At 38.1% G+C, this 26752-nt stretch overlaps 1 protein-coding gene across 1 annotated transcript in view; it reads left to right on the forward strand.

Annotated features, from left to right (window-relative positions):
* Positions 1-9474: 9474 nt before the first annotated feature.
* Positions 9475-26752, forward strand: part of LRRK2 (leucine rich repeat kinase 2) — a 135809-nt gene continuing 118531 nt past the window's right edge. Inside the window, exons 1-7 of the mRNA XM_042946262.1 lie at positions 9475-9720; positions 9976-10061; positions 14912-15021; positions 17510-17598; positions 20601-20735; positions 23276-23410; positions 26573-26704. Of these exons, the coding sequence (XP_042802196.1) occupies positions 9567-9720; positions 9976-10061; positions 14912-15021; positions 17510-17598; positions 20601-20735; positions 23276-23410; positions 26573-26704 (841 nt within the window). The 5' untranslated portion in view covers positions 9475-9566. The remainder of the gene's footprint in view (positions 9721-9975; positions 10062-14911; positions 15022-17509; positions 17599-20600; positions 20736-23275; positions 23411-26572; positions 26705-26752) is intronic.

Consider the following 26752-nt stretch of genomic DNA (forward strand, 5'->3'; position numbering starts at 1 on the left):
CACAATCTTCTTTCTTCCAGTTTGATCCTTCAATCTCTTTTCCACCCTAAAACATTACCCTGCCATAGGGATCACTAGAAAACACAAATCTTTGTACATCACTATTTGAAGCAAAACTCTGCAGTACCCACTCTGTTGTTCTTAGGTTAAGTCCAAAGTCGCTGACTTACAAGGCCCTCCATGATGTGGTTTTGGCTCACCTTCCCAGATTTATCTCCCATCTCTCTTGCAATCATGCTGTGATTAAACTACTAGACCTGCCTTGAGGACTGGAAAGCTTTATTCTGCCAGCTACAGGGACTATTGTTAGCAGACAGCCCTCAGCTGTAGTCCCTTCTCAGAATTATCTTAGCTGAAGAGAACTCTCTTACACAAGGTCGGGACTCTCCACTACAAAAATTGCCTCTATCCAATGGCTGGTCCACATAGAGTAATAAAGACTTGGTCTCATTATCACAACTCAGAAAAACCCTGAGGGCCATCTCAGTTCCAGAGCTTTTGGGGGTTTGTTTGGCCTTCTCTCATCTTACTTTTCTATCCAAAAAGTTTCTCTTTTTAATATATTCTTATAGTAACTTATACATCCCTCATTACAGTACTTGCTAGTCAGTACTGTAACATCCCTAGATTGTAAACTCTATGTTTAGTTTTAACTAAACAGTTATGTTATATGCCTAGCACATAACAGATACTCACTAAACAACTGTTGAAGTAATTTATTTATTCATATGTTCCTTCCTTTTTTCCTTTCTGCCTTCCTGCCTTCATCTTGGTAATAGCATAACTTCATCAGAGGGTCCAAAACTAATGGTCAAGACATGCTATCCAACAGGGCAGTCTGCTTTTGCTTCACTGTTTTGCCAGAGTTTATCCTAACAATGACTTCTCCTGGATGAGCACTAAAGTTTACCTATTTTGTTCTTCACCTATATTTCCCTAGTTGACCTCCAATACCAATCGGATAAATACATTTGTTCTTTAGATACGTTAATATATTTCATTAGGTAAATATGGTGTTGCTAATCTGGGTGAAGGTATTTCTCTGAAATGATTTCCGTGTATTATTTTGGTCTTTTCTGCTTTTGTTGATTTTGTGCCTCATTTTTCCCCAAGTTCTTAAGGGGGTTGGGAGCTCCCCTCTCTGGTTCTCATGTTCTGGCTGCCAGTAACAACATACCCCTGGGGTGTAAGGGACTGTGTCAATATTTTTCTCTCTTGGTTCTTTTTCTAGCTCACAATAAAACAAATAAATTTTCCAACTGTTGGTGGCAACTTAGGTTGTTTTTTTTTTTTTTTTTAAGCAGGAGTTTTACTTGTAAATGGAAAGAAATGCTAATTTAGGGGGAAATGTTAACATTCCAATATAGACATAATCAGAGGCAAGAATTAGAGTCGTCTTACAGACATGCAATGTGAAAAACAACACCTCAGTAATATCCAAATAATACCTGAAGACTAACACCACTTGTAAAACACTCATGCATTCCCATCTCTGTAATTGAGCTTTAGATTTCACCACCATGCAGAACTGTTCTCCGGTGTTACCCAATTCAAAGGGAACTTTTAAGTCTTTCCTGCTCTTGACCTTACTGGTAAACACTTCCCCTTCCACATACTTTCCTCCATTCTCCCCTATTTTTCCTTTCACTCCCTCACTGTATACCTCCTGGGCCATTTGTTTCTCTTTCACTCCTCACATTCCAGGGTCCCCTCTCTTCCTTTGTTTACATGCATGGTGATTTCGTCAAGCCTCAAACATTTGCTAGGCAGTCTTGGTCCTTTCCTTTCTTCTGTTAGAATAATTACTGTGTTGTATTGCTTCACAATTGTCTGAAAATTGGTCTCACTAGACTATGAGCTACTATAGAGTACAGATTGTGTCTTTTGGGTCCCTAAGACACAATGCAGAGCTCAAACTCAGTAGGTATACAATATAGCAGTCCTCTCTTATCTGCGGGGGATATGTTCCAAGACTCACTGAATGGCTAAAACCACAAATACTACTGAGCCCTCTATTCAGGCATACCTTGTTTTATTGTGCTTCACAGATTCTACATTTTTTTCCCCTTAATTAAGGTTTTTGGCTACCCTGCAAAGACAAGTCTATCAGCACCATTTCCCCAACGCCATTTGTTCATTTCGTGTCTCTATGTCACATTTGTGTAATTCTCCAACATTTCAAACTTTTTCATTATTATTATATTTGTTATGGTGATCTGTGATTATGACTTGATGAAAGCTCAGATGATGGTAAACCTACTTTAGCAATAGAGTATTTTTTAATTAAGTATGTGCATTTTTTTAGACATTATGCTATTGTACACTTAATAGGCTGTGGTATATGATAAACGTAAGTTTTATATGCACTGGGAAACAAAAATATTAATTTGACTCACTTTATTGAAATATTCACTTTATTGTGATTGTCTGGAACTGAACCTGCAATACCTCTGAGGTAACATACCTATATAAAGTTTAATTCATAAATTAAGTACAGTAAGAAATTAGCATACTAACTATAAAAGTACAATTATAACAGCATACTGTAATAAAAGTTATGTGAATGTGGTCTTTCTCAAAATATCTTATTGTACTGTATTCAACTGTCTTCTTGTGCTAATGTGGAAGATAAAATGCCCCTGGGCTAGATGAAGTATAGTGAAAGACTCAGGCAGGCATTGTGATGTACCCTTAGGCTGCTTTTGACCTACCCACGGAGGATCCTCTACTTCCTGTCTGCAGTTGACCATAGGTAACTGAAATTGCGGAAAGTGAAACTGCAGATTAAAGGGGCCTACTGTAGTTGTTGACTTACTGACTGAATATCCGGGAATATTCTTCTGTTTATGGTCCAAATTTGTCTTCTTACTAATCTCAAAAAACTACTGCAAACTAATTTGACAATAAAAATTTTTAAATAGTGTAGAAAGATGTATGCTCCTTACAACAGATTTAAATAAAATCATCCACTTAGGGAGCACCTGAGTGGCCCAGTTGGTTAAGTGTCTGATTCTTGATCTCAGCTCAGGTCTTGATCTCAGGGTTGTGAGTTCTAAGCCCCATGGTGGGCTCAGTGCTGATCATGCAGTCTACTTAAAAAAAAAAAAAAAATCATCCACTTAGGATAGTCATCTAAATTTTCCATAAACTAGTATTAGTGGTGGAAGATAAGATTAATATATATCTCTTCATTTGGAACCCAAGTATGTATATGCCTTTATATTATAACTATCTTTGTTAGGGATATGAAACTATGTTCTTTTTTTGTTTGTTTGTTTTAATGTTTGTTTTTGAGGGGGGGGGGGTGGAGAGAGAAGGAGACACAGAATCCCAAGCAGGCTCCAGGCTCTGAGCTGTCAGCACAGAGCCCAATGCATGGCTTGAACCCATGAACCATGAAATCATTACCTGAGCTGAAGTCTGACACTCAAACAACTGAGCCACCCAGGTGCCCCATGAAACTATTTTCTAAAGATACCATTTATTTACCAGGTGGTAAAAACAACGTTTCTCCTAAAATGAAATTTTTAGTAGCTTTTTTTTCTTATAAAAGAATGTAATAATAAATATTAATCATTTCATTATTTTTATTCTTAACATTATTTTACCAGCAGAGGTTAAGTACCGTGATCAAGAATTTATTTTATTTAATCCCCCAAATATTTTTAATTACTTATAAGGTGCCCAGCATCATATGGACAATGATCTATTGTGGGTGAAATAGATATTGGGTTAATTTTTTATGCTTTTGTTTCTGTTTTTCTATGACACTCTCAATATATATATGCACTTCTAAAAGTTTTAAACAAGGATATGATAACAGCATATAAATTTGGAAGGCTGCTTTCCTGAGCAAACCAAGCATGAAGACTACAGATACTCTGCTGTTATAATCTCAGAGTATATCAGAGTTGACTTTAATGAGAGATTATATCAACTGATAGGAAAATATCACATCATGAGTGCAGCTGTAATTTTTATCTGTAGTTCAGAAACCAGAAAAGAAAGTTGCTTTCTGTATAAATAAGGCACAGATGATAAAGGGTAAGTGCGGGTTCAGTGATTAGACAGCCCGTCTCTGGCTTAATGAAACTCACCTAAAAAAAAACCCCCCAAAAAAATGATGGAAAAAGTCTGGACTGAGAGTCTAAGAACTCAGTGTGATGCAGTTCAGCTCTGCCTTCTAGTGATGACTCTGGGAAGATCATTTTACTCCTCTGGTCTGCCATTGCCATTCATTCACTTATTCCACCAAGTACCGGAAACTCATGGAAGGGTTGTTCTGTTCCAGAGACTCTTTTGTCAGGGTGTGGGTATAGAACGAAATCCAAGATGTTCTGTGGAATATACGACATCCATGAAATATTTCTGAGAATTAGACTACATTACTTGGGTTATCATCTGTGGGCTATGTAGACTTTTGAATTATAGCACATATCCAATGAGTCCACTGGACTTCAGTAAGTCATATTCTCCAAATAAGTTTTCTACTTTTAAGGTAAAAAATTGTATTTTGTAAATTACTTTGCCTTATTTTTTTTTTTTTTAACGTTTTATTTATTTTTGAGACAGAGAGAGACAGAACATGAACGGGGGAGGGGCAGAGAGAGAGGGAGACACACAATCGGAAGCAGGCTCCAGGCTCTGAGCCATCAGCCCAGAGCCCGACGCGGGGCTCGAACCCACGGACCGCGAGATTGTGACCCGAGCCGAAGTCGGACGCCCAACCGACTGAGCCACCCAGGCGCCCCTTATTTCTTGTTATAATACACGTTTACTGTGGAGAACTTGAAAAACACAGAGAAAGTATAAATACCATAAAAATCACTTGTAATTCTATCATCTAACAAGAACCGCTGTTACACATGAGTTTATCTTACCTACTTTCAGCGGTTTCATTAGGCAGGTACATTTTTATTATTTGTTAGCAAAATTTGGATCAAAGTTCTATAAATTTATGTCATACTTTTGTGTTATGAATAATTTACTATGTCCTTATGTACAAGCTCACAAATTTCAAAGACTTATTGGTTAATTTGGTGAGTAAAAAGAATTAATCTGTTGCTTTATTGATTATTTTGAGCACCAGGGAAGTTGCACATACATCTGATTGTTTTTATTATGAAATAAGTTAGAAATATAGAGTATAGATAATAATATAATGAACATTCATGTACCCAATAATAAGCTTAAGAGAAAAAAGTTACAGACATACTTGTAGCTTCCAATTCTTCTTGGATCTGTTTCTACTTTCCTTTTCCCAGAGATAACCACTAGCTAGAATTTATTATTCCTATGTATAATTTTTGTACTGTTATTACATATGTATATATCCCTAAAGTAGATGCAACTTTGCATGTTTTATAACATTATTGATATCATAGTAGAATATGTATCCTACTGTAACTTTTATAAAAGCCTAGTATTATACTTTCTGCTATTTAGTCATGTTGATACATGGACCTCTACTTCAATAATTTTCACAGGTTTATATAAGTCCGTTATATAAATATATGCAGTATAAGTGTTGATGGGACATTCAAGTGGTTTTCATTTTCATTATAAGCAAAAAATGTTGCACTGAACATTTTTTTAGTCTTTTAAAAAAATTTTTTAAATGTTTATTTATTTCTGAGAGAGAAAGAAAGAGAGACAGAGAGAAAGAGAAAGTAAGAAGGGGAGGGGCAGAGAGAGAGTGAGACACAGAATCTGAAGCTAGCTCCAGGTTCAGAGCTGTCAACACAGAGCCTAATGTGGGGCTTGAACTCACGGACAGCAAGATCATGCCCTTAGCTGAAGTCAGATGCTCAGCTGACTGAGCCACCCAGGCACTGTTGCATTAAACAGTGCATTAAACAGTGTTGCATTTTATACAACTTCCCTTGCACATATGTGAGTGTCCCCATGGGATAACTGTGGAGAGAAAGTGCTGGGTCATAGGATGCACACATCTTCAGCTTTACTAGATACTGTCATGTTGGTTTCCAAAGTGATTGTCCTGATTTACACCCCTACCAGTTCTGTGTAGGTAGTCTGGTTGCTCCATATCCCACCCAATCATTGGCACTTTTTTTCCTCTGGAAAATTAACAAAAGGCAATGGAGGTCCCGACTCAATGTTTAATTGAGCAATTCTCTCACTTTGTCCTTCTTCAAAAGTGTCTTGGATATTCTAGGTCCTTGTTTAAATCTATAACATTTTTTTTTGCTGAGATTTTCATTAGACTTGCATTGTTTTTATCACCTTGTGGAGAACTACCACCCTTTTGATATTTAATCTTCTCATTAATTGACATGGTCCATCCATTTATTTATCCCTTGTTAATGCCTTTTAACATAGTTTAATAATTTCTTCATAAGGATTTATTTATTATTTTTTTTTATGTTTATTTATTCTTGAGAGAGGAGAACACACGCCCTAGTGGGGGAGGGGCAGAGAGAGAGAGAGAAAGGGAGACACAGAATCCGAAGCAGGCTCCAGGCTCTGAGCTGTCAGCACAGAGCCCGACGCGGGGCTCAAACCCAGGAGCTGTGAGATCAAGACCCAAGCCGAAGTCAGAAGCTCAACGGACGGAGCCAGCCAGGCGCCCCTCTTCATAAGTGATTTAAAAAATGTTACATCTATTCTCAAGTTCTCTTACTTTCTCACTATTGCTATTGTACACACATATACAGAGAATTACATTGTATCATTGTATGTTACTAATGAGGAATACAATTTTTTGTATAGTTATGAACATAATTTTCTTATTGTCCATTCATAGTGAATGTCCTGTTCAGATCTTTAACCCATTTTTTTCCTGGGATATCTGTGGAGTGCCTTTCCTTCTCTCACTGCCACCCCCTCCCCCAGTGATTTGTAAGAACTTTTAAAAGATTAAGTCTAATTGTTTTTTTTTTTTTTCATACGTATTGTCCCCTTTTTTAAGTTTATCCTTTGCTTTTTACTCCTATTTTTTTTCCTTGACAGTAGAAAATTTAAGTTCTTAAGGAGTCACATATACTAATCTTCTGTGCTTTTTTTCTTAGCTTTTATGTTTCCCCATAAAATTTTGATTAATTAACTATTATCTATATTTTCTCTTTAAAATAATTTTCATTTAACATTTTTATCCACGTGGAATTTGTTTTAGTGTTTGCTGTAATAAGCCATGTATTTTATTTTTTTTCTTCCCAGGAAGTTAGCCAAATATTCCAGCACCATTTTATTCTCCACTGAACACCACCCCTATCAAGAATTTTTGCCTGTAGCCTTCCTTTTCAGTCCTATTAACTATCTGCAGAGTTAATGTGTCTTGGGATTTTAGTTAATCAATTTAACATTTTTGAAAGCTAAGCAGATACTTTACCTGACCACTGCAGTAGTTTGACAGAATGCTTGCAGCAGAATATTTATGTTTCTGTATTACCTCTCCGACAATCTGGGTAACACACAGTATTCAATAGTCAAGAGGTGGATGAAAGAACTGCGGACAAGAGGAGACACTTTTTTATTTAGATTTATTTTTCTTTGGAAGGGAGGTAGTTTTTGATTTTTTGCAAGAAAATATCCAGCAGACTGGGGAGGAGAAACAGAATCAGAGGAAAGGGGAGGAAGGCATGGAAGGGAGAATTTTTAGGAATGTTTGGAGATATTGATTGGTTAGTCAGAAGTTGAAACAAGTTCAGAAACCAATTAGAAAAGGATATAATGCAGGTAAGATAAAGATAACAATGTTGAGAGTTTTTTGTTTTGTTTTCATTGTGGAGAATTTATACAGAGTAAATAGTGCCATAGACCACATGAACCCATCACCTATGTTCAACAACTATCAATTCAAAAGTTAGTATTATTTCATCTCTGCCTCCATCTATATCACCCCTTTCTTCACTCCTGGATTACTCTGAAGCAAATCCTAGCGGTTCTCTCATTTGAACTGAAATTTTAGCATGTGTCTGTGAAAGATATAAAAGTTTTTATGACAACATACGTATTCACAATATTGAGATTGAATTAGAATTTGCAAATTTACTAACATATTAGGAAACCTAGCTCATTTTGATTAAAGGGGTAGCGTGTAAAGAACCTTCAGCTTGGCATTAAGAGAACTACCTGGGTCAAGGCTCTCAGCTTCCTATCCGTGAGTGCGACTCTTACAATAGTCTTATCTTATCAACTCTAAATCTCAATGTCCTCATTAGTACAAGAAAGATAAGTAGTCCTCTTACCCATTTCAGAATTGTCATCAGGATAAGGCAACTAAAGCAAAAGCACACCGTCTAAAACTGCAGAGCTAACTTCTGTATATGACCCCCAGGACAGATCATCTGAAGGCAGCAGTTCATCTTTGTCCAGCCTTGTCGACACCGGCTCTTGCTTTCTTGCTTAGGTTTCTCTTCCTGAAAAACACTTTACTTTGGTACTTATAATTTTTTCTTTTTCTACTTTAGGGTTACAGACACTACTAAGTTTTTTTCAGTACTAACGGAACAATGTATAGGATTGTATGTTTCACCCTTTCTGGTTTTCTGTTTTTATTTTCATTTCCCCAGTGTTTCTCTTTAGTTTTAATAGTGCTGAGGACTGATTACTTTGGAGTGCCTTGATTACGAAGACCCTACAGAGTGCGAACTGAAATTTTCCTGAAAAGTTTAGTGGACTTACTTAAGCCAACAGAGCTTACTTACTAAGCCAACAGAGCTTAGATAAGTGTGTGTGTGATTATTTCCTTCCCTACAAAAAGCCACAACAACCATAGAAAAAAGTCTTCAGTTGGGCTCATTTTGATTGCAAAAATCTCTCTCCATCCCTGGGAGGGGGGGAGGTAGAGAATTACTCATCTCCCTATAGGGGGAACTCTAAAGAACATGTTTTCCTAAAAGGGGCCAACTGGGCGGTGTCCTCCTTTCCCAACGCCCAGATTTCTATTCTTAGATCTGAGATAGGCGGAGGCTTTCATTTTCCTTTTTTCTAGTTTCCAGACCCTCCGAGGGGCAGAAGGAGCTCAGGCGGTCGGGGCGGGGCGGGTCGCCCGCTGGGCTGCAGACCGCGCGCCTCCTCCCGCCGCGGCTGCGGGGCTCCGGGCCTGGGAGCCCGCCGAGCGCGCTGAGTCAGTTTCTTCCTCCGCGACTCCTGGCTGCGCCGCCACGGCGAGCGGGATCCGGTCCCGGGAGGCGGCGCCCTCCGGGGGTCGGGGGTCGGGTCTCGGGTCTCGGCCCGCGCGGGGGCCGGGGCCGCGGTCCCCCGGTGGGGCCCCGCTCAGGCAGCGACCCGCACGCCCGCCGCGGTTCTGCCGGGCGCCGTACCCCGGCCGAGCCTCGCGCAGGCCCCTGAGCTCGTGTTTGGGGCCTGGGTGGGGGAGGAGGAAGCCGAGGAGGAGGGCTGCAGAGAGGGAGGGCAGAGCTGGGCGGGGAGCCGCCGCCTTCCTCATAAACAGGCGGGCGCGGGTGCGGATGGGGCCGGCGGGGAGCGCTGGCTGCGGGCCGTGAACTGCGCTCGTCCCCGAGAGCCGCCGCGGCGCCCTTGCGCCTTGCCCGGGACGCCGGCCTTCGTGCGGGAGGGGCGGTCGGCTTGGAGCAGGGTGCATCATGGCCAGTGGTAGCTGTCAGGGGTGCGAGGAGGAGGACGAGGAAACTCTGAAGAAGTTGATAGTCAGGCTGAACAATGTCCAGGAAGGAAAACAGATAGAGACCCTGGTCCAAATTCTGGAGGATTTGCTGGTGTTCACGTACGCGGACCACGGTAATCATCTGCAAGCAAACTGTTTGCTTCCCCCCATCCCCCACCCCCGCGCTGCCTCTTTTGCAAACTTTCTCTCTCGCACTTTGGAGCTGCACAGACCTGGACTCTTGAGAAACCACAAACGCTCTCTACTCCTTAGGGCAAGAAAGGAGCTGAGAATACCAGGAAGGTCTTGCGCCCACTTTTGTTTCCGACCCAAAAGGGGGTGCGTGAATCCTCACTTTGCTTCTTTTCCCTTACCCCCTTCTTTTCCAGCCTCCAAGTTATTTCACGGCAAAAAAGTCCACGTGCCTGTGTTGATCGTCTTGGACTTGTATATGAGAGTCGCTAGTGTGCAGCAGGTAAAGGAATTGTTTTCATGTTGCCCATTCCCCCTTCCCTTTGGAAATAGATGTTTTTCTGTCAATATTATGTACCCAGAAGTGCTGGGTTATTTCTGACATTTGGCTTGACAGACCACTGACTGTGACTTTAAGAAGGAAGGGTTGTCAAATCATTATCAAATGTTAATGGTGCGAAAGGGCCCACTGAATGCCCCCTAATGGTTTTGTAGAGATGAATTTATACCACAGACCTACAGAATATGGTTGGTGGTGGGCAGGAAATACTAATGGGTTGAGATTTAGTTCTGTTATTGGCTGGATGAGTTCATCAGCCTTTAATCGAATTATTCTAAGAATCTTTACCAATGGACAGAATGTCTTAGAGATGACACAAGAGTGAATAGTTTGGGAAAGGAGAATAAGTAACAGTAAGAAAGTTTAGTAGTAGTTAAATTAATAAAAAGACGTAACTGGCAAATTTGCTGAATACCTCAAATATGTCTAAAAAAGGGGGTCCTGAGGTGATAGTTAAGGATGATTTACAGTCAAAACAAATTATTGCCTAATGTATTAACTTCCTTTGTAGATTTTGAGATTTAGAGAACTGAAAGCAGCTTTGTCATTTGCATGCTGCTGGGTGCTAGAGGGAAAGAGATTTGAACTTTGAATTCTGTGAAGGTGTAGTCAGAAAGCCAGTGTTTTTTAATACTGAAGAGGTTAAACAGAAGTAAGAAATTATCTGGAGATCTCCAAATCTGTGTCTATCTACCTTCACCTTTTATGTTCATCTCGGTATCCAGCTATGTCTGGTTTGGATGAACCATACACCTACCTTCCTTTATCTTTATTTATTTTTAAAAATATTTTTTAATGTTTATTATTTTGAAAGAGAGAAAGCGAGAAAGAGCATGAGGGGTAAAAAGAGAGGGAGACACAGAATCCGAAGCAGGTCCAGGCTCTGAGCTGTCACTGAGCCTGATGCGACGCCTGAACCCACAGACCCCAGGATCATGACCTGAGCTCAAGTCGACTGCTTAACCCAGACGCCCCATTCTGTGAGGATATTTCTACCTGGGATAAATGGTTATTTTAATTTTTCTTCAACTGAAATATTTCCCATCTGACTATTGATTTTCAGTTGTTAGCAGACAAAATCATGGAAAGATGGAGGCATGATAAAGACAATGTTCCATTTAGCACCCAGTGTCTGAATTTTGCCCATGAAATATGAGTCACATTGCTCTCCACCCACATCATCCCTTCTTACTTGCCTCTGCTTTGGTGTTCAAAAGTGCCTTGTCTGGCAGCCTGTCTTCCTTGGATTCCATGCTCGATAGAGAGAGTCCCCTTGTTGGGTGAAATTGAGAATCCTTAGGGCCCTGGGAGGGCTTGGTCTGCAGGGTGCAGAGGAGACAGTGCTAACCTTGAGAATCCAGGGGAAGCTGGAACATATGCACCATTTCATTCTTTGTTTTAGAAGCTGCCCAAGCCTGGACATGTTTGTCTGGAGTAGTTATGAATGTCACTTGATATCCTTGTCCAGTGGGTACCAGAGACAAAGGATGCAAGGAAATAAGGAATTGTCTTTTGATTTGGTATTTAATGGAATGAAATTATTAGTTTTAGCGCCATACGTGTATCAGTCTGCAAAATGCGTTATGTATTTGACATCATTTGATTCTCACTGGAATCTCCGTGTCCTTTCAGAAATCTCACTGGCCACTCTTACCTCAGAGTTAAGTAGCTCATTTAGGATCACAAAGCTAAAGACAGAGCCAGGACTCAAGTCTTCATATATTTTCAGATTCACTTTCCACCTTGTAGTCCACTAGCTGCTGAATTCACAAGCTTTTTGTGCAAGTAAGAAACACAGTGGTTTGCTGCCAATACCCTGGCCAAGCCAGGCACTATTACATTATCAATTTTAATTATCATGGGTCTTATGAAAGAGATGTAGAAACAGGTCTTTCTACTGATATTTAAACATTTTTTATGTTTATTTTTGAGAGAGAGAGAGAGAGAGAGAGAGAGAGAGCAAGCAGGGGAGGGGCAGAGAGACGGACACACACACACAGAATCTGAAGCAGGCTGAGTTGTCAGCACAGAGCCCGACATAAGGCTTGAACTCACAGACCCTGAGATCATGACTTCTCACCTGCGTGAGATTGGACGCTTAACTGACTGAGCCACCCAGGCGCCCCTCTCTACTGATATTTTAATACCCCACTTAAAAGGAAGTGGTTTTTTTTTTTTTTGTTTCAAATTTCTTCATATTTGTGGCATAATTAGTACAGATATTCTTTAATGCTTTCTACGTTGAATTAGTTGGAAGTGCGGAATTGAAACTTACTGAATGATGAATTTAAGAAGGTAAGGTGAATTCAAAAGTAAATATTAAAGTTTGTTTCCAGGGGCACCTGGGTGACTCAGTTGATTAAGTGTCTGACTTTGGTTCAGGTCATGATCTTATAGCTCGAGAGTTCAAGCCCTGCATCGGGCTCTGTGCTGACAGCTTGGAGCCTGGAGCCTGCTTCAGATTCTGTGTCTTCCCCTCTCTCTCTGCCCCTCCTCCACATAGGCTCTGTCTGTCTCTCAAACATAAGTACATATTAAAAAAATTTAAAAAAAAAGTTTGTTTCCAGAGTTCATTTAACATGATATTCCAGATTCCAAATTTGCATTTTCAAGGTCTTTTTTATATTTTATTAATGCCCCTTAATAAATGACAGTCTTTAGGGAATTAGTAGTTAGGCTAGCTGTCTTGTATTTTCCTTTTTCTGACAGGCATCTCATCATTTCTCTGTGCTCCTTAATTTTACGTTACTTGTATTTATCCACACAGTTTCAACGTTTGAAGTAAGGGAGCAAAATAAATGAGAGTGACTAAAATTGTCTTTAACCCCTAGACTCTTTGCCATTGTGCATTAATTAGATGCTGGAATTTACGGAATAATTACAATAAGTGAAACTACCAATTTAATTGTATTATAACTGCATGGGATAGGAACCTTCTCTCTGGAAGATAAGCTTTTAATTGAGTAGGTTAATGGGTCACCTGTTACCTCTGCTCTGCTGCCAGTGATTCTCTTTAATCCTAGAGGTTCAGTTGCCTCAGTCTTTTTGCAAAGCAATTACTGATGCTCCTTATTCACCAGCCAAAACAAAACAGGTTTTCTCCTTGAGCCAGTCATGCAGGTACAGAAGTGAGTAGTGCATTCTATGTGATTTGTGATTTATTTTCCACTGGAAGCTGTTCCGAATGTTATTTTCTTAAATACTTGGGAAAAATTCTCGGTGTGTTTTACGCAAGCACAAAAATAGCCAGTTTCTATGACAGCTGGATTGTCAATGTCTCTTCAGCTTACATGGAGGAGGATGTCCTACTTAAATATAGGTAAAAATAGCTGTCAGAAATTGCTGCCTTTTCAAGCAATTTGACATTATGTAAAAGGATGTAATGACAGAGTAAAGCAATTCATGCTTAATTCAGAAAACATTAAGAAATAATGTTGTAAAGAGATCTTGTGGAATCATTTTTATTTTAGGAAATATACCTTGTTTATTCCTGTAAACAACAAACTTGTGCCATTATCCCTCATTGGATGCTCAGAAATTCTCATGCTGTTATTGAGCTCTGCATCACTTGGGTTCGTTTATGCATCCGGTTTTGTCTAGCAAGAGCCCTCCCACAGCCCTGTCTTTACCATTCAGCACCTTACTCTCCCTACAGCTTATCAGTTTCAGAGGCTTCCATTTCCCTTTTTGAATGCCCAGGTTTCTAATTCCTTTGAAATCTGGCTCAAGTCCTACCTTTCCTATTTTGTATCGTTCTCTGGGTAATTCTGACCAACAGTGAATCCCACTGTCAGGATTCATCTAATATCGGCATTTATCACACATCATACTTAGACACTTTTTCATAAATCTCTAGAGGCTACATATTTATGCATTTTCTATTTGGGTTTTCTTTTTTCTGACTATATCAAATCTAGTTCTGTAGTAGAGGAGAAAGAATGGAGGATTCCTTAAATTTAGAAAGGACTATAGAGCGGAATGAGTTAAATTTAATCTCTTGTCTGAAATTCAAATACCGCATTTTAAAAAAAGTTGTATTTAAAAAAATTGTATTTTTCCAGAAGTAAAGAGCAGCTTATTCAAGTTGGTATCATGTGAACGTACTGAAAGAAGATATATTTAAAATACATCAGTAAGATCATATTTCATTTGGAAATGTGAAAAAGTCTAGGGGCATTTCTGATGCCGACATCTCATCAACTCATATTTAGATGTTCTAAAGAAACCTAGAGGGATCCATTGATAAATTCTACCTCCTTTCTTACAGCGCCTTTCTCTTCTTCCTGTGACAGACATTAGCTTGCCATCAGACAGTTCTACTTCTCTGCTAATTATTCTAGCTACCCTACCTGCGCGGGCGGTCTTTCCTAATAACTTACTTTGCTATCAAATCTCCAACTTCCTCTAATCCTCCATTTCAACCACTTCATTTTTTTCCTACCACCAACTGTCAGGTAGATGTGACTTAAAAATCTTGTACTTCCATAATCTTGGTATGTCCTCTGAAACTACTTTTTGTGTTTCATTTCATTTCTTTTTACTTAGATAATAGACAGTCTATTTCCTTCATCATTCAGAAACGCTTTACTATTTTTTTGTATGCACTTTTGGTATGATATTTGGAGAAAAATGTATTTTAAATATATGGCTTGCTTTCCTCAGTAAGCATTTTAGGATATCATTTTGTTTTAAAATAATTACTTAAAAATATTGTAGTCACCTATTCCACATAGAATGAATCTGTTCCATTAGCATGTTTAAAAGATGTGAATATTTGATTTTCTTGCTTTCAGGTGGGTTGGTCACTTCTATGCAAATTGATAGAAATCTGTCCAAATACAATGCAAAGCTTAATGGGACCGCAGGATATTGGACGTGATTGGGAAGTACTTGGGATCCACCAGTAAGTACGACAGATGTGTAAAAACAAACTTTGTTATTTACCTGTACATATGACAACCCCACCTTTTGTATATCATATATTTGTAATCCAAGCCAATCTGGTAAAATCCTTTAAAATGCGGGTATTTTTTCTGAACCAATGGCTTACATTTATAGAGAGTTTTCGACTCAGGAGTATGTTCTCTAATTGAATTAGAAAGCCAATATTTGAGGTAGAATTTAGGTGCTATTACTATTTTAATAATGTAATGATACAGTTATACAGTTGGTTAAGTTTTCGATTTTTGATGACTACTTATGAATTCAAACCGAGAAGTATTTTAATTTTTAATTGCAGAACTGATATAAGCCACTAGTTGTTAAAAAAATGAAGGTACTGAAAAGTTCTGTCAATAGTAATTTTGAAGTTTATGCTTTACTGTCTTTAAAAAGTACCTTCCTCTATATTCGTACATCTATATTTATGAGCTTAAACCGCAGCTTTCAAAATGAAGAAAAAAGAGGAAATTACCTTTTAGCACATCTGCAGCCGAATCTTGATAGCTGTTTTACCAGCTATGTTGGTTACGGCAGTTTGCAACACAATGACTTCATGGATGAGACCACTTCTTTAGCCATAATTAGTGAAGAAAAAATTTTCTGAAGAAAAAAGTGTTTCCAGGAAAATCCTTTTTGGATAGCTTTTTTCCTTGACATTTAAAAATTGTCTTCTGGCATTAACCTTAGGTGTTCCGGGTAACTAATGTGACTTTTCTTTACCACAGAGAAGTGAATACCGATTGCTTTCAATGACATAATAGGTTGTAAAAAACGTTTTTTTAATGCAAAACAAATGTAACATCTTTGTATTGTTTGTTAGTATCAACCATTGCTGCAAATCTAAACAGATCAGAGCTGTTTGTTCATAGGTGACCTTATCTGTGCTTGTTTTTCCATCTTTGATGTTTTATGTGTTGTTGTTCTTCAGTTTCCAGGATCTAAAGAGTGTTTTGAAAAGGACATATTCACATTTACTGTATGCTAATCATCTCCAAACCAATTTCTGAGATTCTATGAGTCAGTTCTAAAGTATATGGCATTTGGGGCGCCTGGGTGGCTCAGTTGGTTAAGCGTCCGACTTCAGCTCAGGTCACGATCTCGTGGTCTGTGAGTTCGAGCCCCGCGTCAGGCTCTGGGCTGATGGCTCAGAGCCTGGAGCCTGCTTTGGATTCTGTGTCTCCCTCTCTCTCTGCCCCTCCCCCATTCATGCTTTGTCTCTCTTTGTCTCAAAAATAAATAAACGTTAAAAAAAATTAAAAAAAAAAAGTATATGGCATTTAATGTGGAATTATATAAAATTTAACTGTAATTAGTAACTGAAATGTTACATGTCCCTTGGTTTGGGTGAGAATTTCCAAAATCCCCAAAGATTAGCAATCTATAACTTAGGGAGTTTTAGAAAACTTATCTAGTCAAATTCCAGTACAAACCGACTGTTCAAATTAAATTACATGATCATTCCTATAGGGAGTCTCATTCACTCATTCATTCATTTATTCAGTTACCCTCCATTCATCATTTATTCACTCCTACTTTAGGCCTGAAGCAGTGTGAACAAGGTAGACACACTGCTTTTTGTAGTGGAGCATGTTAGATCATTCCCAGCAAACTTTATTGTAAAACATAATCTCCCCATATTCAAGGCCTTTTCTCCACCAAAGGCTTATAGTACCAAAGAAGAAATCTGGTGTAGAGATGAAGTCAGGCGTGGGGGTGTGGTGCAGGGGCTTGCAGGGCAATGTGGGTTGGAAGAGAATTGACAGGGAATAGAGGGACAGAGTGTCTCAATTTCTCACCTTGCCAACTGGTGAATGTCACCAGGCTCTGTCTTCTTCTAATGATGTAAAGCTAAATACTAGTAGGTAGAGACAGACTAAAAATTGTGTATTTTAGAAATGATTAGCTCAGGGAGAAATTTAATGAATTTGAACTAATTGAATATTGTTGATTAATACTGAGTTCACTATGATAAAATATTATTAATTCCTCTTTCAAAATTAGTAAAAATGAATGATTTAATTATTCATGTGAATTGTTAATTATCTGTACAAACTAACATCTTTATTACACCTTTGTATATTTTAATATATCAACATGCATAACATGTAATTCACAAGTTTATATCACACATAAAAATGAGCTTCATCTCTTGATGTATATAATTCTTTGTGATACTTTGGATATGGAGTTGAGTAAAAGTAATTAATAATTGAATTTGAATATTCGTAGGAAAAAGGTATAACTTCTTTATTGAGACTCATAATATTGCCCTCTTAATTGTTATAAGTCTGGCTCAGTTTTAATGGAAGTAAAACTACACAAGATTCAATGTAGGGAATGAAATACAATGAGATGAATGAAAATATAGGTGAGTGAAACACAATATCTGAAAAAGCAAACATCTAGATATGATAATTCGCTCTTATCTTCATTTCTGTTTTTAATTACAGACTGATTCTTAAAATGCTAACAGTTCATAATGCCAGTGTAAACCTGTTAACAGTTGGACTAAAGGCCTTAGATCTCCTCCTAACTTCAGGTAATATATACACATGTATATTTTTAATGGTGACTCAAATTAAAGAAGTATTTTAAACGATTTGCCAAATGTCTTTTTAAAGAATAAGAATATAACCTAAATATCTGGCTTCCAAAATTCTTTCTGTTTCTGTTTTCTCATCTTATCTCTTTTGAATATACTTTTTCCCTCAAAAATCCCACCCAATATCTTTGGCTTTAAGCATCACCTTATGTGTTTTTCCCAAACCTAATTTCTGTCCCCAGCTTTGCTCCCCAACCTGGCCCTACACGTCACATTCCCATTAGCTTGTTGGCTAAATATGACCTTGTCATTATTACCTTTCTTCATTATATTTCTAATATGTTTTCTGTATGTTCTAGGGTATGACATAATAGTAATATTTTAAAACTACATAACATTACTTCTTGAATGCATGTTAGATGCCGGGCTTCACATGTAAAATACTTCACATGCTTTTACAAACGTAATCCGCAGAATGTCTCTTGAGATAGGTATTGATCTCAGTTTTCTAGTGAGGGACATTTAAACACAAAGAGGTTGCCTCAGCCAATAACTAGTAGAAACAGGGTGTGAGTCCACATATCAGGTTCTTTCCTTGAGGACACTTCTGCTTGGAGGATTATGTACCTGAAAACAAAGAATCTTGGTTCAGTGCAATAGTTGTGATCATTGCTGTGATGGACACTTGCTATTATATAAGGTTCTGAGAAGAAAGGTTGCTCACAGGGGAGCTAATCATGGTGATAGGGAGGGGTTTTCCCCCTCAAAGTGGTGGAGGGTGCTTTAGGTCGAGAGAGTAGCATGCAAATACCCAGGAAGATACCTATCATGCTAAGCATGATAAGGGTTGAACCTGTGGGGTGGAAAGATTTTAAATGCCTTCACTGGCCCTGTTAAGTAATGAGGACAAGATGGGAGAAAGAGGAAGAAGGAGGGTGAAGTTCAGAGTATGAGAGGAGAGGGGTCGGAGAGGCCAGAAGGTCCTCAACACAGCCTTTTATTACAATATACAGTGAGATGTGCCAGCTAGTCTTAACCATGATTTATTTTAAACCCATCCTTGGGAGCCTTTTTTTCTTTTTTGTTTGTTTTCCTTTCGCAATGGACAGGAAACTGAGAGTTTATGAATTTGAAAAATCTCCCAACACTGGAATATATTGAAGTCAGCAATGTGCAGACAATTAGAAAATTTTACATGGGTCTTGAAAAGACTGGTTACGTTAGTATTTTCTATATGACATGTAGAATTTTGCACTGTAAGACCGTTTTTAATGTGTTTTAAAGTTCATTTCAGATACTTATCCAAGGTTAACTTATGGATTGTGTTTATTGTTTGGCTTATTAGTTAATTGATTTAGTAGCTGTTGGGCACTGACAGTTGTGCTCGCTATCAGAGAATTCTAAGGCAGATGAGGCAACCTTCTTACAGTGTAGAAGTTCACAGTCCAACACCACAGTCTAATATAACTTTTTGCAATGAAGGAGATGTTGCACCTTTCAGTATCATGACAAGTAGCCATATGTGCTATCGAACACTTGAAACATAGGAAACTAAATTTTAATTTAATCTATTTTTAAATAATTTAAATTTTAGTTTAAAAAGCCACATGTACTTAGTGGCTACTGAATTGGACAGGACAGGCAAAGACATAAAAAGTAGTATAAGAAATCATTTCAATTTAATGAGAAAAGTCTTACAACAGGGAAAGTACAGAAACCACTGCAGGAACATTAGAGAAGAAGAGAGTAGCCAAACCCATTCAAAGGACTTAGGAGTATGGACATAAATTGCCTAAGGAATCCAACTCTGCTTCTTATTAGTTGTTGGACCTTGAACAGAGTCACTTTGGGTCACTTAACCTTTCTGTGCTTTAGTCTTCTTATCTCTAACATGGGGATCGCACCTACCTTATGGAGTCGTGGTGGGTTTACATGTGTCGTTAGAGTGATCTGCTTTAACCCGTGGATGACATGTGATGTGCCAGACGTGTGTTTACTACTACTAACACTCCTATTCTGGTACTTGTGTTTATTAACAGGATGGGTGCTGTGTGTGGTTATCTCTTGAATTATGGCAGGAATATGTTTGATGTGGGAAGGGGCAAGGGCATTCAATGCAGCAGGTGCAAATGCAAAGAGATATCCAAGAAAGTGTTTAGTGGTAAGCAGAAGACTTTAGCATGTGTGGGGTTGAGGCAATGCATAGAATGAGTGCGGCTGATGAGGTTCATGAAGTGAGTTTGTAAAGGGTCTTGTTTGTCAGGCTGAACAGTATGAAAAGACCTTAGAAGATTTTAGCATGGGATTTATAGGATCACATTTGTGTTTTAGAAATACAGTGCAGGGCATAAGCCAGTTAGGGAGGGATTTCAGCCTAGCAAAGCATTAAACAATTGGGTTTGCATTTCAAATGAGAGATGATGAGGTCCTGGATACAATAGGAATGGGGGGGGGGCTACTTCAAAGGGGATTTTTAAGATAGTTAGAAGATAGACTTGAAGGACTTGGTAATGAGTTGATTGGTAGGTAGACCAATTTTGGTAGACCAATCACCTACTTTGCTTAGGTAGACTGTAAGAAGAGAGAGGGAGGATGGAAGAAGGAAGATGAGTTGGTAGTTTCTCTCTTGGGTAACTTGGGTGATCGTATCACCGAAGATGATACGGAGCAGGAGCAGGCTAGATATGGGGGTGCCCATGGAATAGTCAAATGATGTTGTCTAAAAGGCAGATAGAAATGTGTTTCAGGAGTTGAGGGAAAGAAGTCTTGCTACAGGTACTGACTAGGAATCATAGAATTATAGTAAAGTGTACTGAGAATTTATTTTACTTAGAAAGATCATAGAGCTTGATAGGTCTAACATCTGGGGGAATTAAGTGGTTTATCAAAAAGAAGAGTCCACAGACTATAGTCATCATGTAAAAACCAACACATTAAATGTTAAAGCAGCTATTTATCTGGGACATGTTTTTTTTTTTTTTTTTTTTTTTCCCAAATAGGTAAAATAACTTTGCTGATATTGGATGAAGAGACTGATATTTTCTTGTTAATTTTTGATGCCATGCGCACATTTTCAGCCAATGACGAAGTCCAAAAACTTGGATGCAAAGCTTTACGTGTGCTGTTTGAAAGAGGTATTTAAAAATGTCAAAATCTCTATTTTTATATTTATAGAAGAAGCAAGGGTTTATTATGGGAAAAGTAAAATGTAATTACGATAATAAGAAGGTATGTAAAATTTTATTCTTTATTAAGAAGTGGGAACTGTCAGTCTAGGATACATAATGGGGTTAATTAAGAAATATTGCTTGTTTTGTGGAATGAATTTTATTCATAGGTTATAAATTATGCCATTGTAGTAGACTGTCTTCCATTGCGTAACAAGGCATAAGATTCTCTTTGCAAACCGGATGCGTAGGAGTTAAGAAAGAAAAAATAAAACTGTGAAGCCAAAGCATAGATTAAATTCGGATTTATGGTGTTGAGTCATCACCAGGGGTTTTAGAAATTGCTAGAGGCTCAGTATAAAGAACCAAGAGGTTTACAAAGTACCTCTTAGGAAAAAGACAAATAGGTATTTTATGGCATGGCACTAAGATTGATAACAGAGATTATTGTGTAATTTTGGACTTGGTTGGGACCAGTAGTCCTTCCATCGGCTTGGTGAGGAAATGGATTGAAGAGGTGACATGAGCAATGTGCCCACGGGCACGCAGCTAGTCAGCACCACTGCAGTTCAATTTACCACCAATTTTCCGAGCATGTTCTGCATCATTAGGAGAACCAACAGTGCTGGAGGTTTAGGATAAGAATAACTTATATGTGGGTTCTGTGTCTCTGTCAGTTTGCCATTTTAGTTTCTGGCAGCTCCAGGAATGGAGCTATTTAATTCCCTGTCTCGTTCCAGAAGGACTTTAAACAGCTTATAGTTATTTATAATAAAGGAGAGAAAAATGGATGAGGAAATGTATGAAGGGGAAACAATATAAAGCCTGGTTAAATTTACTAGTTACTTCAGGTCCTGTATACTTGCAGAAATCTGGCTCTCTGCTTCCTATGAGGCAAAGAGTTAAACATCGTCCGTTACAAAGTTACTGGAGATAAAAATAAACCCATTTATCAGGAGAAGTGATCAGTGTCATGGGAGACCTGAGGAAATACTCCCTTGGCTTTCCCTGGATGAGATGATAAAGTACACACATTTTATAAGGAGTACAAAGTGTATTTCAGTGAAAGAGATTCTATTAATAGTCAGAACAGCATGGTCCTGGAACCCAGCTCTCTGAAGATCAGGCTTGGTGGAGAAGACAGTTTACTGTGAGTGGGGAATCGAGGAACATCTTTTGGGATATCTTCTATAAATGTTGTATCTTGGAACTAAGCTTTTGAAGAGAATCAGGCAGAATGAGTCTTGCAAGGCCTGTAATCTGTGTTGCAGTTTAAGGGCATGGTCTCATTCATGGAAGAAGGGCTAACATCATTCTCTCCCCAGCATTGTGGGACCCATCCAGGACATATGGAGAAGGACCAGGGAATGTTAAAAGGAAGCCCTTATTCAATAGAAATATCATCAGTGCTGACTGTGTTATGATTATAAATATGGAGTAGAAAAATTTCTGAATTTCCCAGGAAATCAAGTTCTCTGGATGTATTGGCACCTGTGAAGTGAATTTTCAAAATTTGAGAGTAGACGGTGGGAACCGTACCATAAAATGAGAAAGTTCCATGATACTCATTTATTAGAACCTAACCAATATCATATCATTTTACATGTACCGTTGGTATCAAGTTGAAAAATAAAAAAAGTAAGGTTGATCCTGAAGAGTGCTGAGTTTTCCAACATTTTTGTCAGCACAATTCTCAGGCTAGATAAACCAGACTTTTATACATGTTTTTGAGCTACCCACCCAATAAAATGACTCCAAATGGAACTCATTGGCTTGATCAAAATATTTTCATTATGAAAATTAATGATAATTCTGATGAAATCAAGGCCATTTAGATAGAGTATTTTGAAGTCTACATGGTTGTCATTTGCCAAAGTTCACCCCTCTTGGACTGATGGATTTAGCTGAGCTGCCTTTCAACAGTGTACTATTAACCACTCCTTTGAAGTATTGTGATATGTTCGCTTCCAGTAGGTCATTTAAAAAAAAAATTTTTTTTATTGTTTAAGTTTATTTATTTATTTTGGGAAAGAGAGAGAGTAGGGGAAGGGCAGAGAGAGAATCCCAAGCAGTCTCTGTGTTGTCAGCATAGAGCCCGATGCGAGACTCAAACTCACGAAACCTGAGCTGAAACCAAGAGTTGGATTCTTAGCCAACTGAGTCACCCAGGTGCCCCTCCAGTAGGCCATCTTTATTAGTCCTTGGTCAGTTTTCTCTATAATCTCCCAAATGCAATTATAAATAATTTTGTTTTTTTATAGAATTGTTTGGTCACTAACACTTCTGCATTTTAAAATATGGAGTAACTAATATAGGTCAAAAAGAAATTATTTTAATCTCAGTAGCTTTTTTTTTTCCCATTTTAAAATTCTTAGGAAGGATTTTGCTGAAATATGTATTTTAAAATTATGTCTGTTGTATTTACTGTATCTCATGATTGACATGAATATTATGTTTTTGAGTAAGTAAACTTTAAGCTTTTCAGTATTTTGTCTTTATTTTTCTAGTTTCAGAGGAGCAGCTGACTGAATTTGTTGAGAATAAAGATTATATGATCTTGCTAAATGCATTAAAAAATTTTAAAGATGAAGAGGAAATTGTGCTTCATGTAGTGCACTGTTTACACTCCCTAGCAATTCCTTGTAAGTACCCCATGTGCATGATTTCTTTTTTCTATATGAAAAATTACAGTTTACCTCCTTTCTGAGTCCATTTTTTTATGTTTATTTATTCTTTTGACAGAGACAGAGAGAGAGAGACAGAGCAAGCTAGGGAGGGGGAGAGAGAGAAGGAGAGAGAGAGAGAATCCCAAGCAGGCTCTGCACTGTCAGCACAGAGCCCGATGTGGGGCTTGATCTCAAGAACTGTGAGATCCTGAGCTGAGCCGAAATCAGGAGTTGGATGTTTCATTGACTGAGCCACCCAGGCACCCCCTTTCTAAGTCCATTAATTTTTTTTTTTTGATTTTGTAGAAACTTGTAGATACAAAACCCATTTATTTATTCATTTGGTTAATTTTTATTTATTGATACTCTCCTGCAGCTGGTTCCCGTGCTGGGAAACAGTAGCAGAAAATGTAGACATATTTCTTGCCTTCTCAGAACCCATGGTGTACCATGCCAGATATGGATAAGTATGTAGGTGATTACAATGTATTGTAAGGCAAGTGTTGGCACAAGTGGCTGGCGTTATGAGAGAAAAAGAAGGGAGGCAGGATCTCTTGGTAGAGACTTTGAGGAGCTCTTTGAGGAGAGCTTTGTGTGTAGGGATGTCTGAGGTGAAGTGGAAGGTGTAGGCAGAGTGTCCCAAGCAGTGAGCATCCTGTGTCAAGATCCTGGAGGAAGAGAGAGCAAGAGGGTAGAAGTAGCTTAGGAAACTTATGCACTTAAGAGTGCGTGTGTGTGCATATGTGTGTGCATGTGCATGCCCAGCGCTGAGCAGAGGGTGTCTGCTTGTGTGTCATTTAATGGAAGCAGGGGCAGGGCTTGATAAGAGTCAGTGGATGAAGCTGGAGACACAAGCAGATCTTGAAGGGCTTGAAAAGCCACAGGAAGGAGTTTGAACTTTATAGTGATGCTTGTTGAGCTTTTTCTTGATGCTTTGAAATCTAGGCACTTTTATCACAAAATAAGTACAAATAAGAAGAAATTAATTTGCTGTGTATGCTACTAGTGATTGTTAATGGGCTGGAATAATGCTTCAGATTCTGTTACTTTTGTTTTGTAAGTGCACGTGAGCATTTTGTCACTATTCATGTATCGCCTGTGCCGGTTCATACAGGAGGTACACGTGAATTTATCTAGTGATGCTTTCATCTTCACACATGTGAAGTTGTGAGGATTAAATGGTGAAATGAGTTCGAAAATACGGAATAGTACCTGGTATGTAATAAGTGTGAAAACGTTTGATAGTATTTATTACATAATTTGTATTTCATACATGTGCACTGTAATGTGTTATGTATAATACACATACATGGTTTCAGACATGGATATCTGCTGATATCTGCTGAGTCTTCAGTAAAAACCCAATCCCTTTATGAAGTAATGCTCTTTCTTCATGATTGTTATAAAATCCATCATTTTCTTTTCCGTGGGAAATTAAACATTTGAAAGTAGATGGAGTTGCATTACAGTTGAGGATGGACATACTTTAAAATTTCTGAGCCATCCACTGTCAACAAACTGAATATGTTTCTCATTTTACTTTTCGTCAGCTATATTTATATACTTATTTATTTGTTTTGGGCTGGCTGCTTTGAAATTCATTGTTTTCCACCCACATCTGACGTAACTGCAGTGAAAAATGTGTCGATTCATCATACAAAGGTCAAAGGAGGAATCTAAAAATATGAAAAATGAAATGTTTTAAACACTGAATCTTCTTTTTGTATTTTTTTCTATTTAAATCCAAGTTAGTTAATATACAGTGTAGTAATGGTTTCAGGAGAATTTAGTGAATCATCACTTACATATCATACCCAGTGCTCATCACAGCAAGTGCCCTCCTTAATGCCCATCACCCATTTAGCCCATCCGCTCACAAACGTCCCCTCTAGCAGCCCTCAGTTTGTTCTCTGTATTTGAGAGTCTCTTATGGTTTTCCTCCTTCTCTGTTTTTATTTTATTTTTCCTTCCCTTTCCCTGTGTTCATCTATTTTGTTTCTTAAATTCCACCTATAAGTGAAATCATATGATATTTGTCTTTCTTTGGCTTATTTCGCTTAGCATAATATATCACTGTAGCTCCATCCATGTTGTTGGAAATGGCAAGATTTCATTCTTTTTGATGCTGACTAATATTCCATTATATATATACATACCACATCTTCTTTATCCATTTATCAGTCTGTAAACACTGATTCTAACTGAAAGATGTTTGCCTTTGGGTCTTAGAGCAAATCATGTCTCATATTCTGAGTAAAGCAAATAATTATTTTCAGAAGCCATTTCTTTTCATTACAACATGTTTTCAATGCTCTTTAAAATACAATTAAACACTAAAAACATATTTTTTGAAAAACAATTGGTTGGTTTGGTTATGCCAAAAAAGGCAGAAAAATGTTCTGTAAACACCTTTTCTGTTTGTTTTAATAATAGTCAACATTATTAAATATAGTTCACACACTCACTCTTTCTGTTGGCTACCTACCTTTCCCAGTAGATTCTTTCCTTCCTTTCTGGTTCACCCGTGTTTGTCTCTTAGTTACACATCCCCTGAGTCCCCCATTCTTTTCTCCATCTATCTCAGAGCCCTCAGGAAGCTTGATTTCGTTTCCTGGTACACTGGCTGCTCTGCTGCCTTTCTGAAATAGACAGGAAATAAGTCATAGCTGACTTTGGCTGTTCTATTATGTGACATGATTTTGATTTTCTTTCTGTTGGTTTGAGGGAGAGGAACAATGTAAAAGCCATTATCCAAAGGAGTAGTGCCTCATTAGGGAAAGGCCCCACATTCATTTATTTGAAAACTTTTGGCCAAGACATTACGTTTTTAGACTTACATAAAAACACTCTCAATTATCCCTGTATTTTAAGTTTTTAAGCCTAGAAACAGGAGTAAATCAATTTTCCCTTAATGCTAGAGAAGAGTCCTAAATCCTATTATATTAGCAATGAACATGGTATTTTTTACAGCTATTGACAGAACACTGACAGAACAGTATTGACAGAACATGGTACTTAAATTTGGAAATAGAGCCATTATCCTGCCATAGATTTACAAAATGTATAGGGTGTTTTTGTATGTATATTTCAAGTGGGAAATTACTACCTTGTGGGTAATTATTATTTCTTTAAATTTAGGCAGTAATGTTGAAGTCCTCATGAGTGGCAACGTGAGGTGTTACAATATTGTGGTAGAAGCCATGAAAGCATTCCCTGACAATGAAAAAATTCAAGAAGTGAGTTGCTGCTTGCTCCATAGGCTTACCTTAGGTGAGTTCTAATTCTTGGTTAATTTGTTGTCACGGTTTATATGATGTA

The sequence above is a fragment of the Panthera leo genome, chromosome B4 (genome assembly GCF_018350215.1).
Source record: "Panthera leo isolate Ple1 chromosome B4, P.leo_Ple1_pat1.1, whole genome shotgun sequence".
Taxonomy (NCBI): Eukaryota; Metazoa; Chordata; class Mammalia; order Carnivora; family Felidae; genus Panthera; species Panthera leo.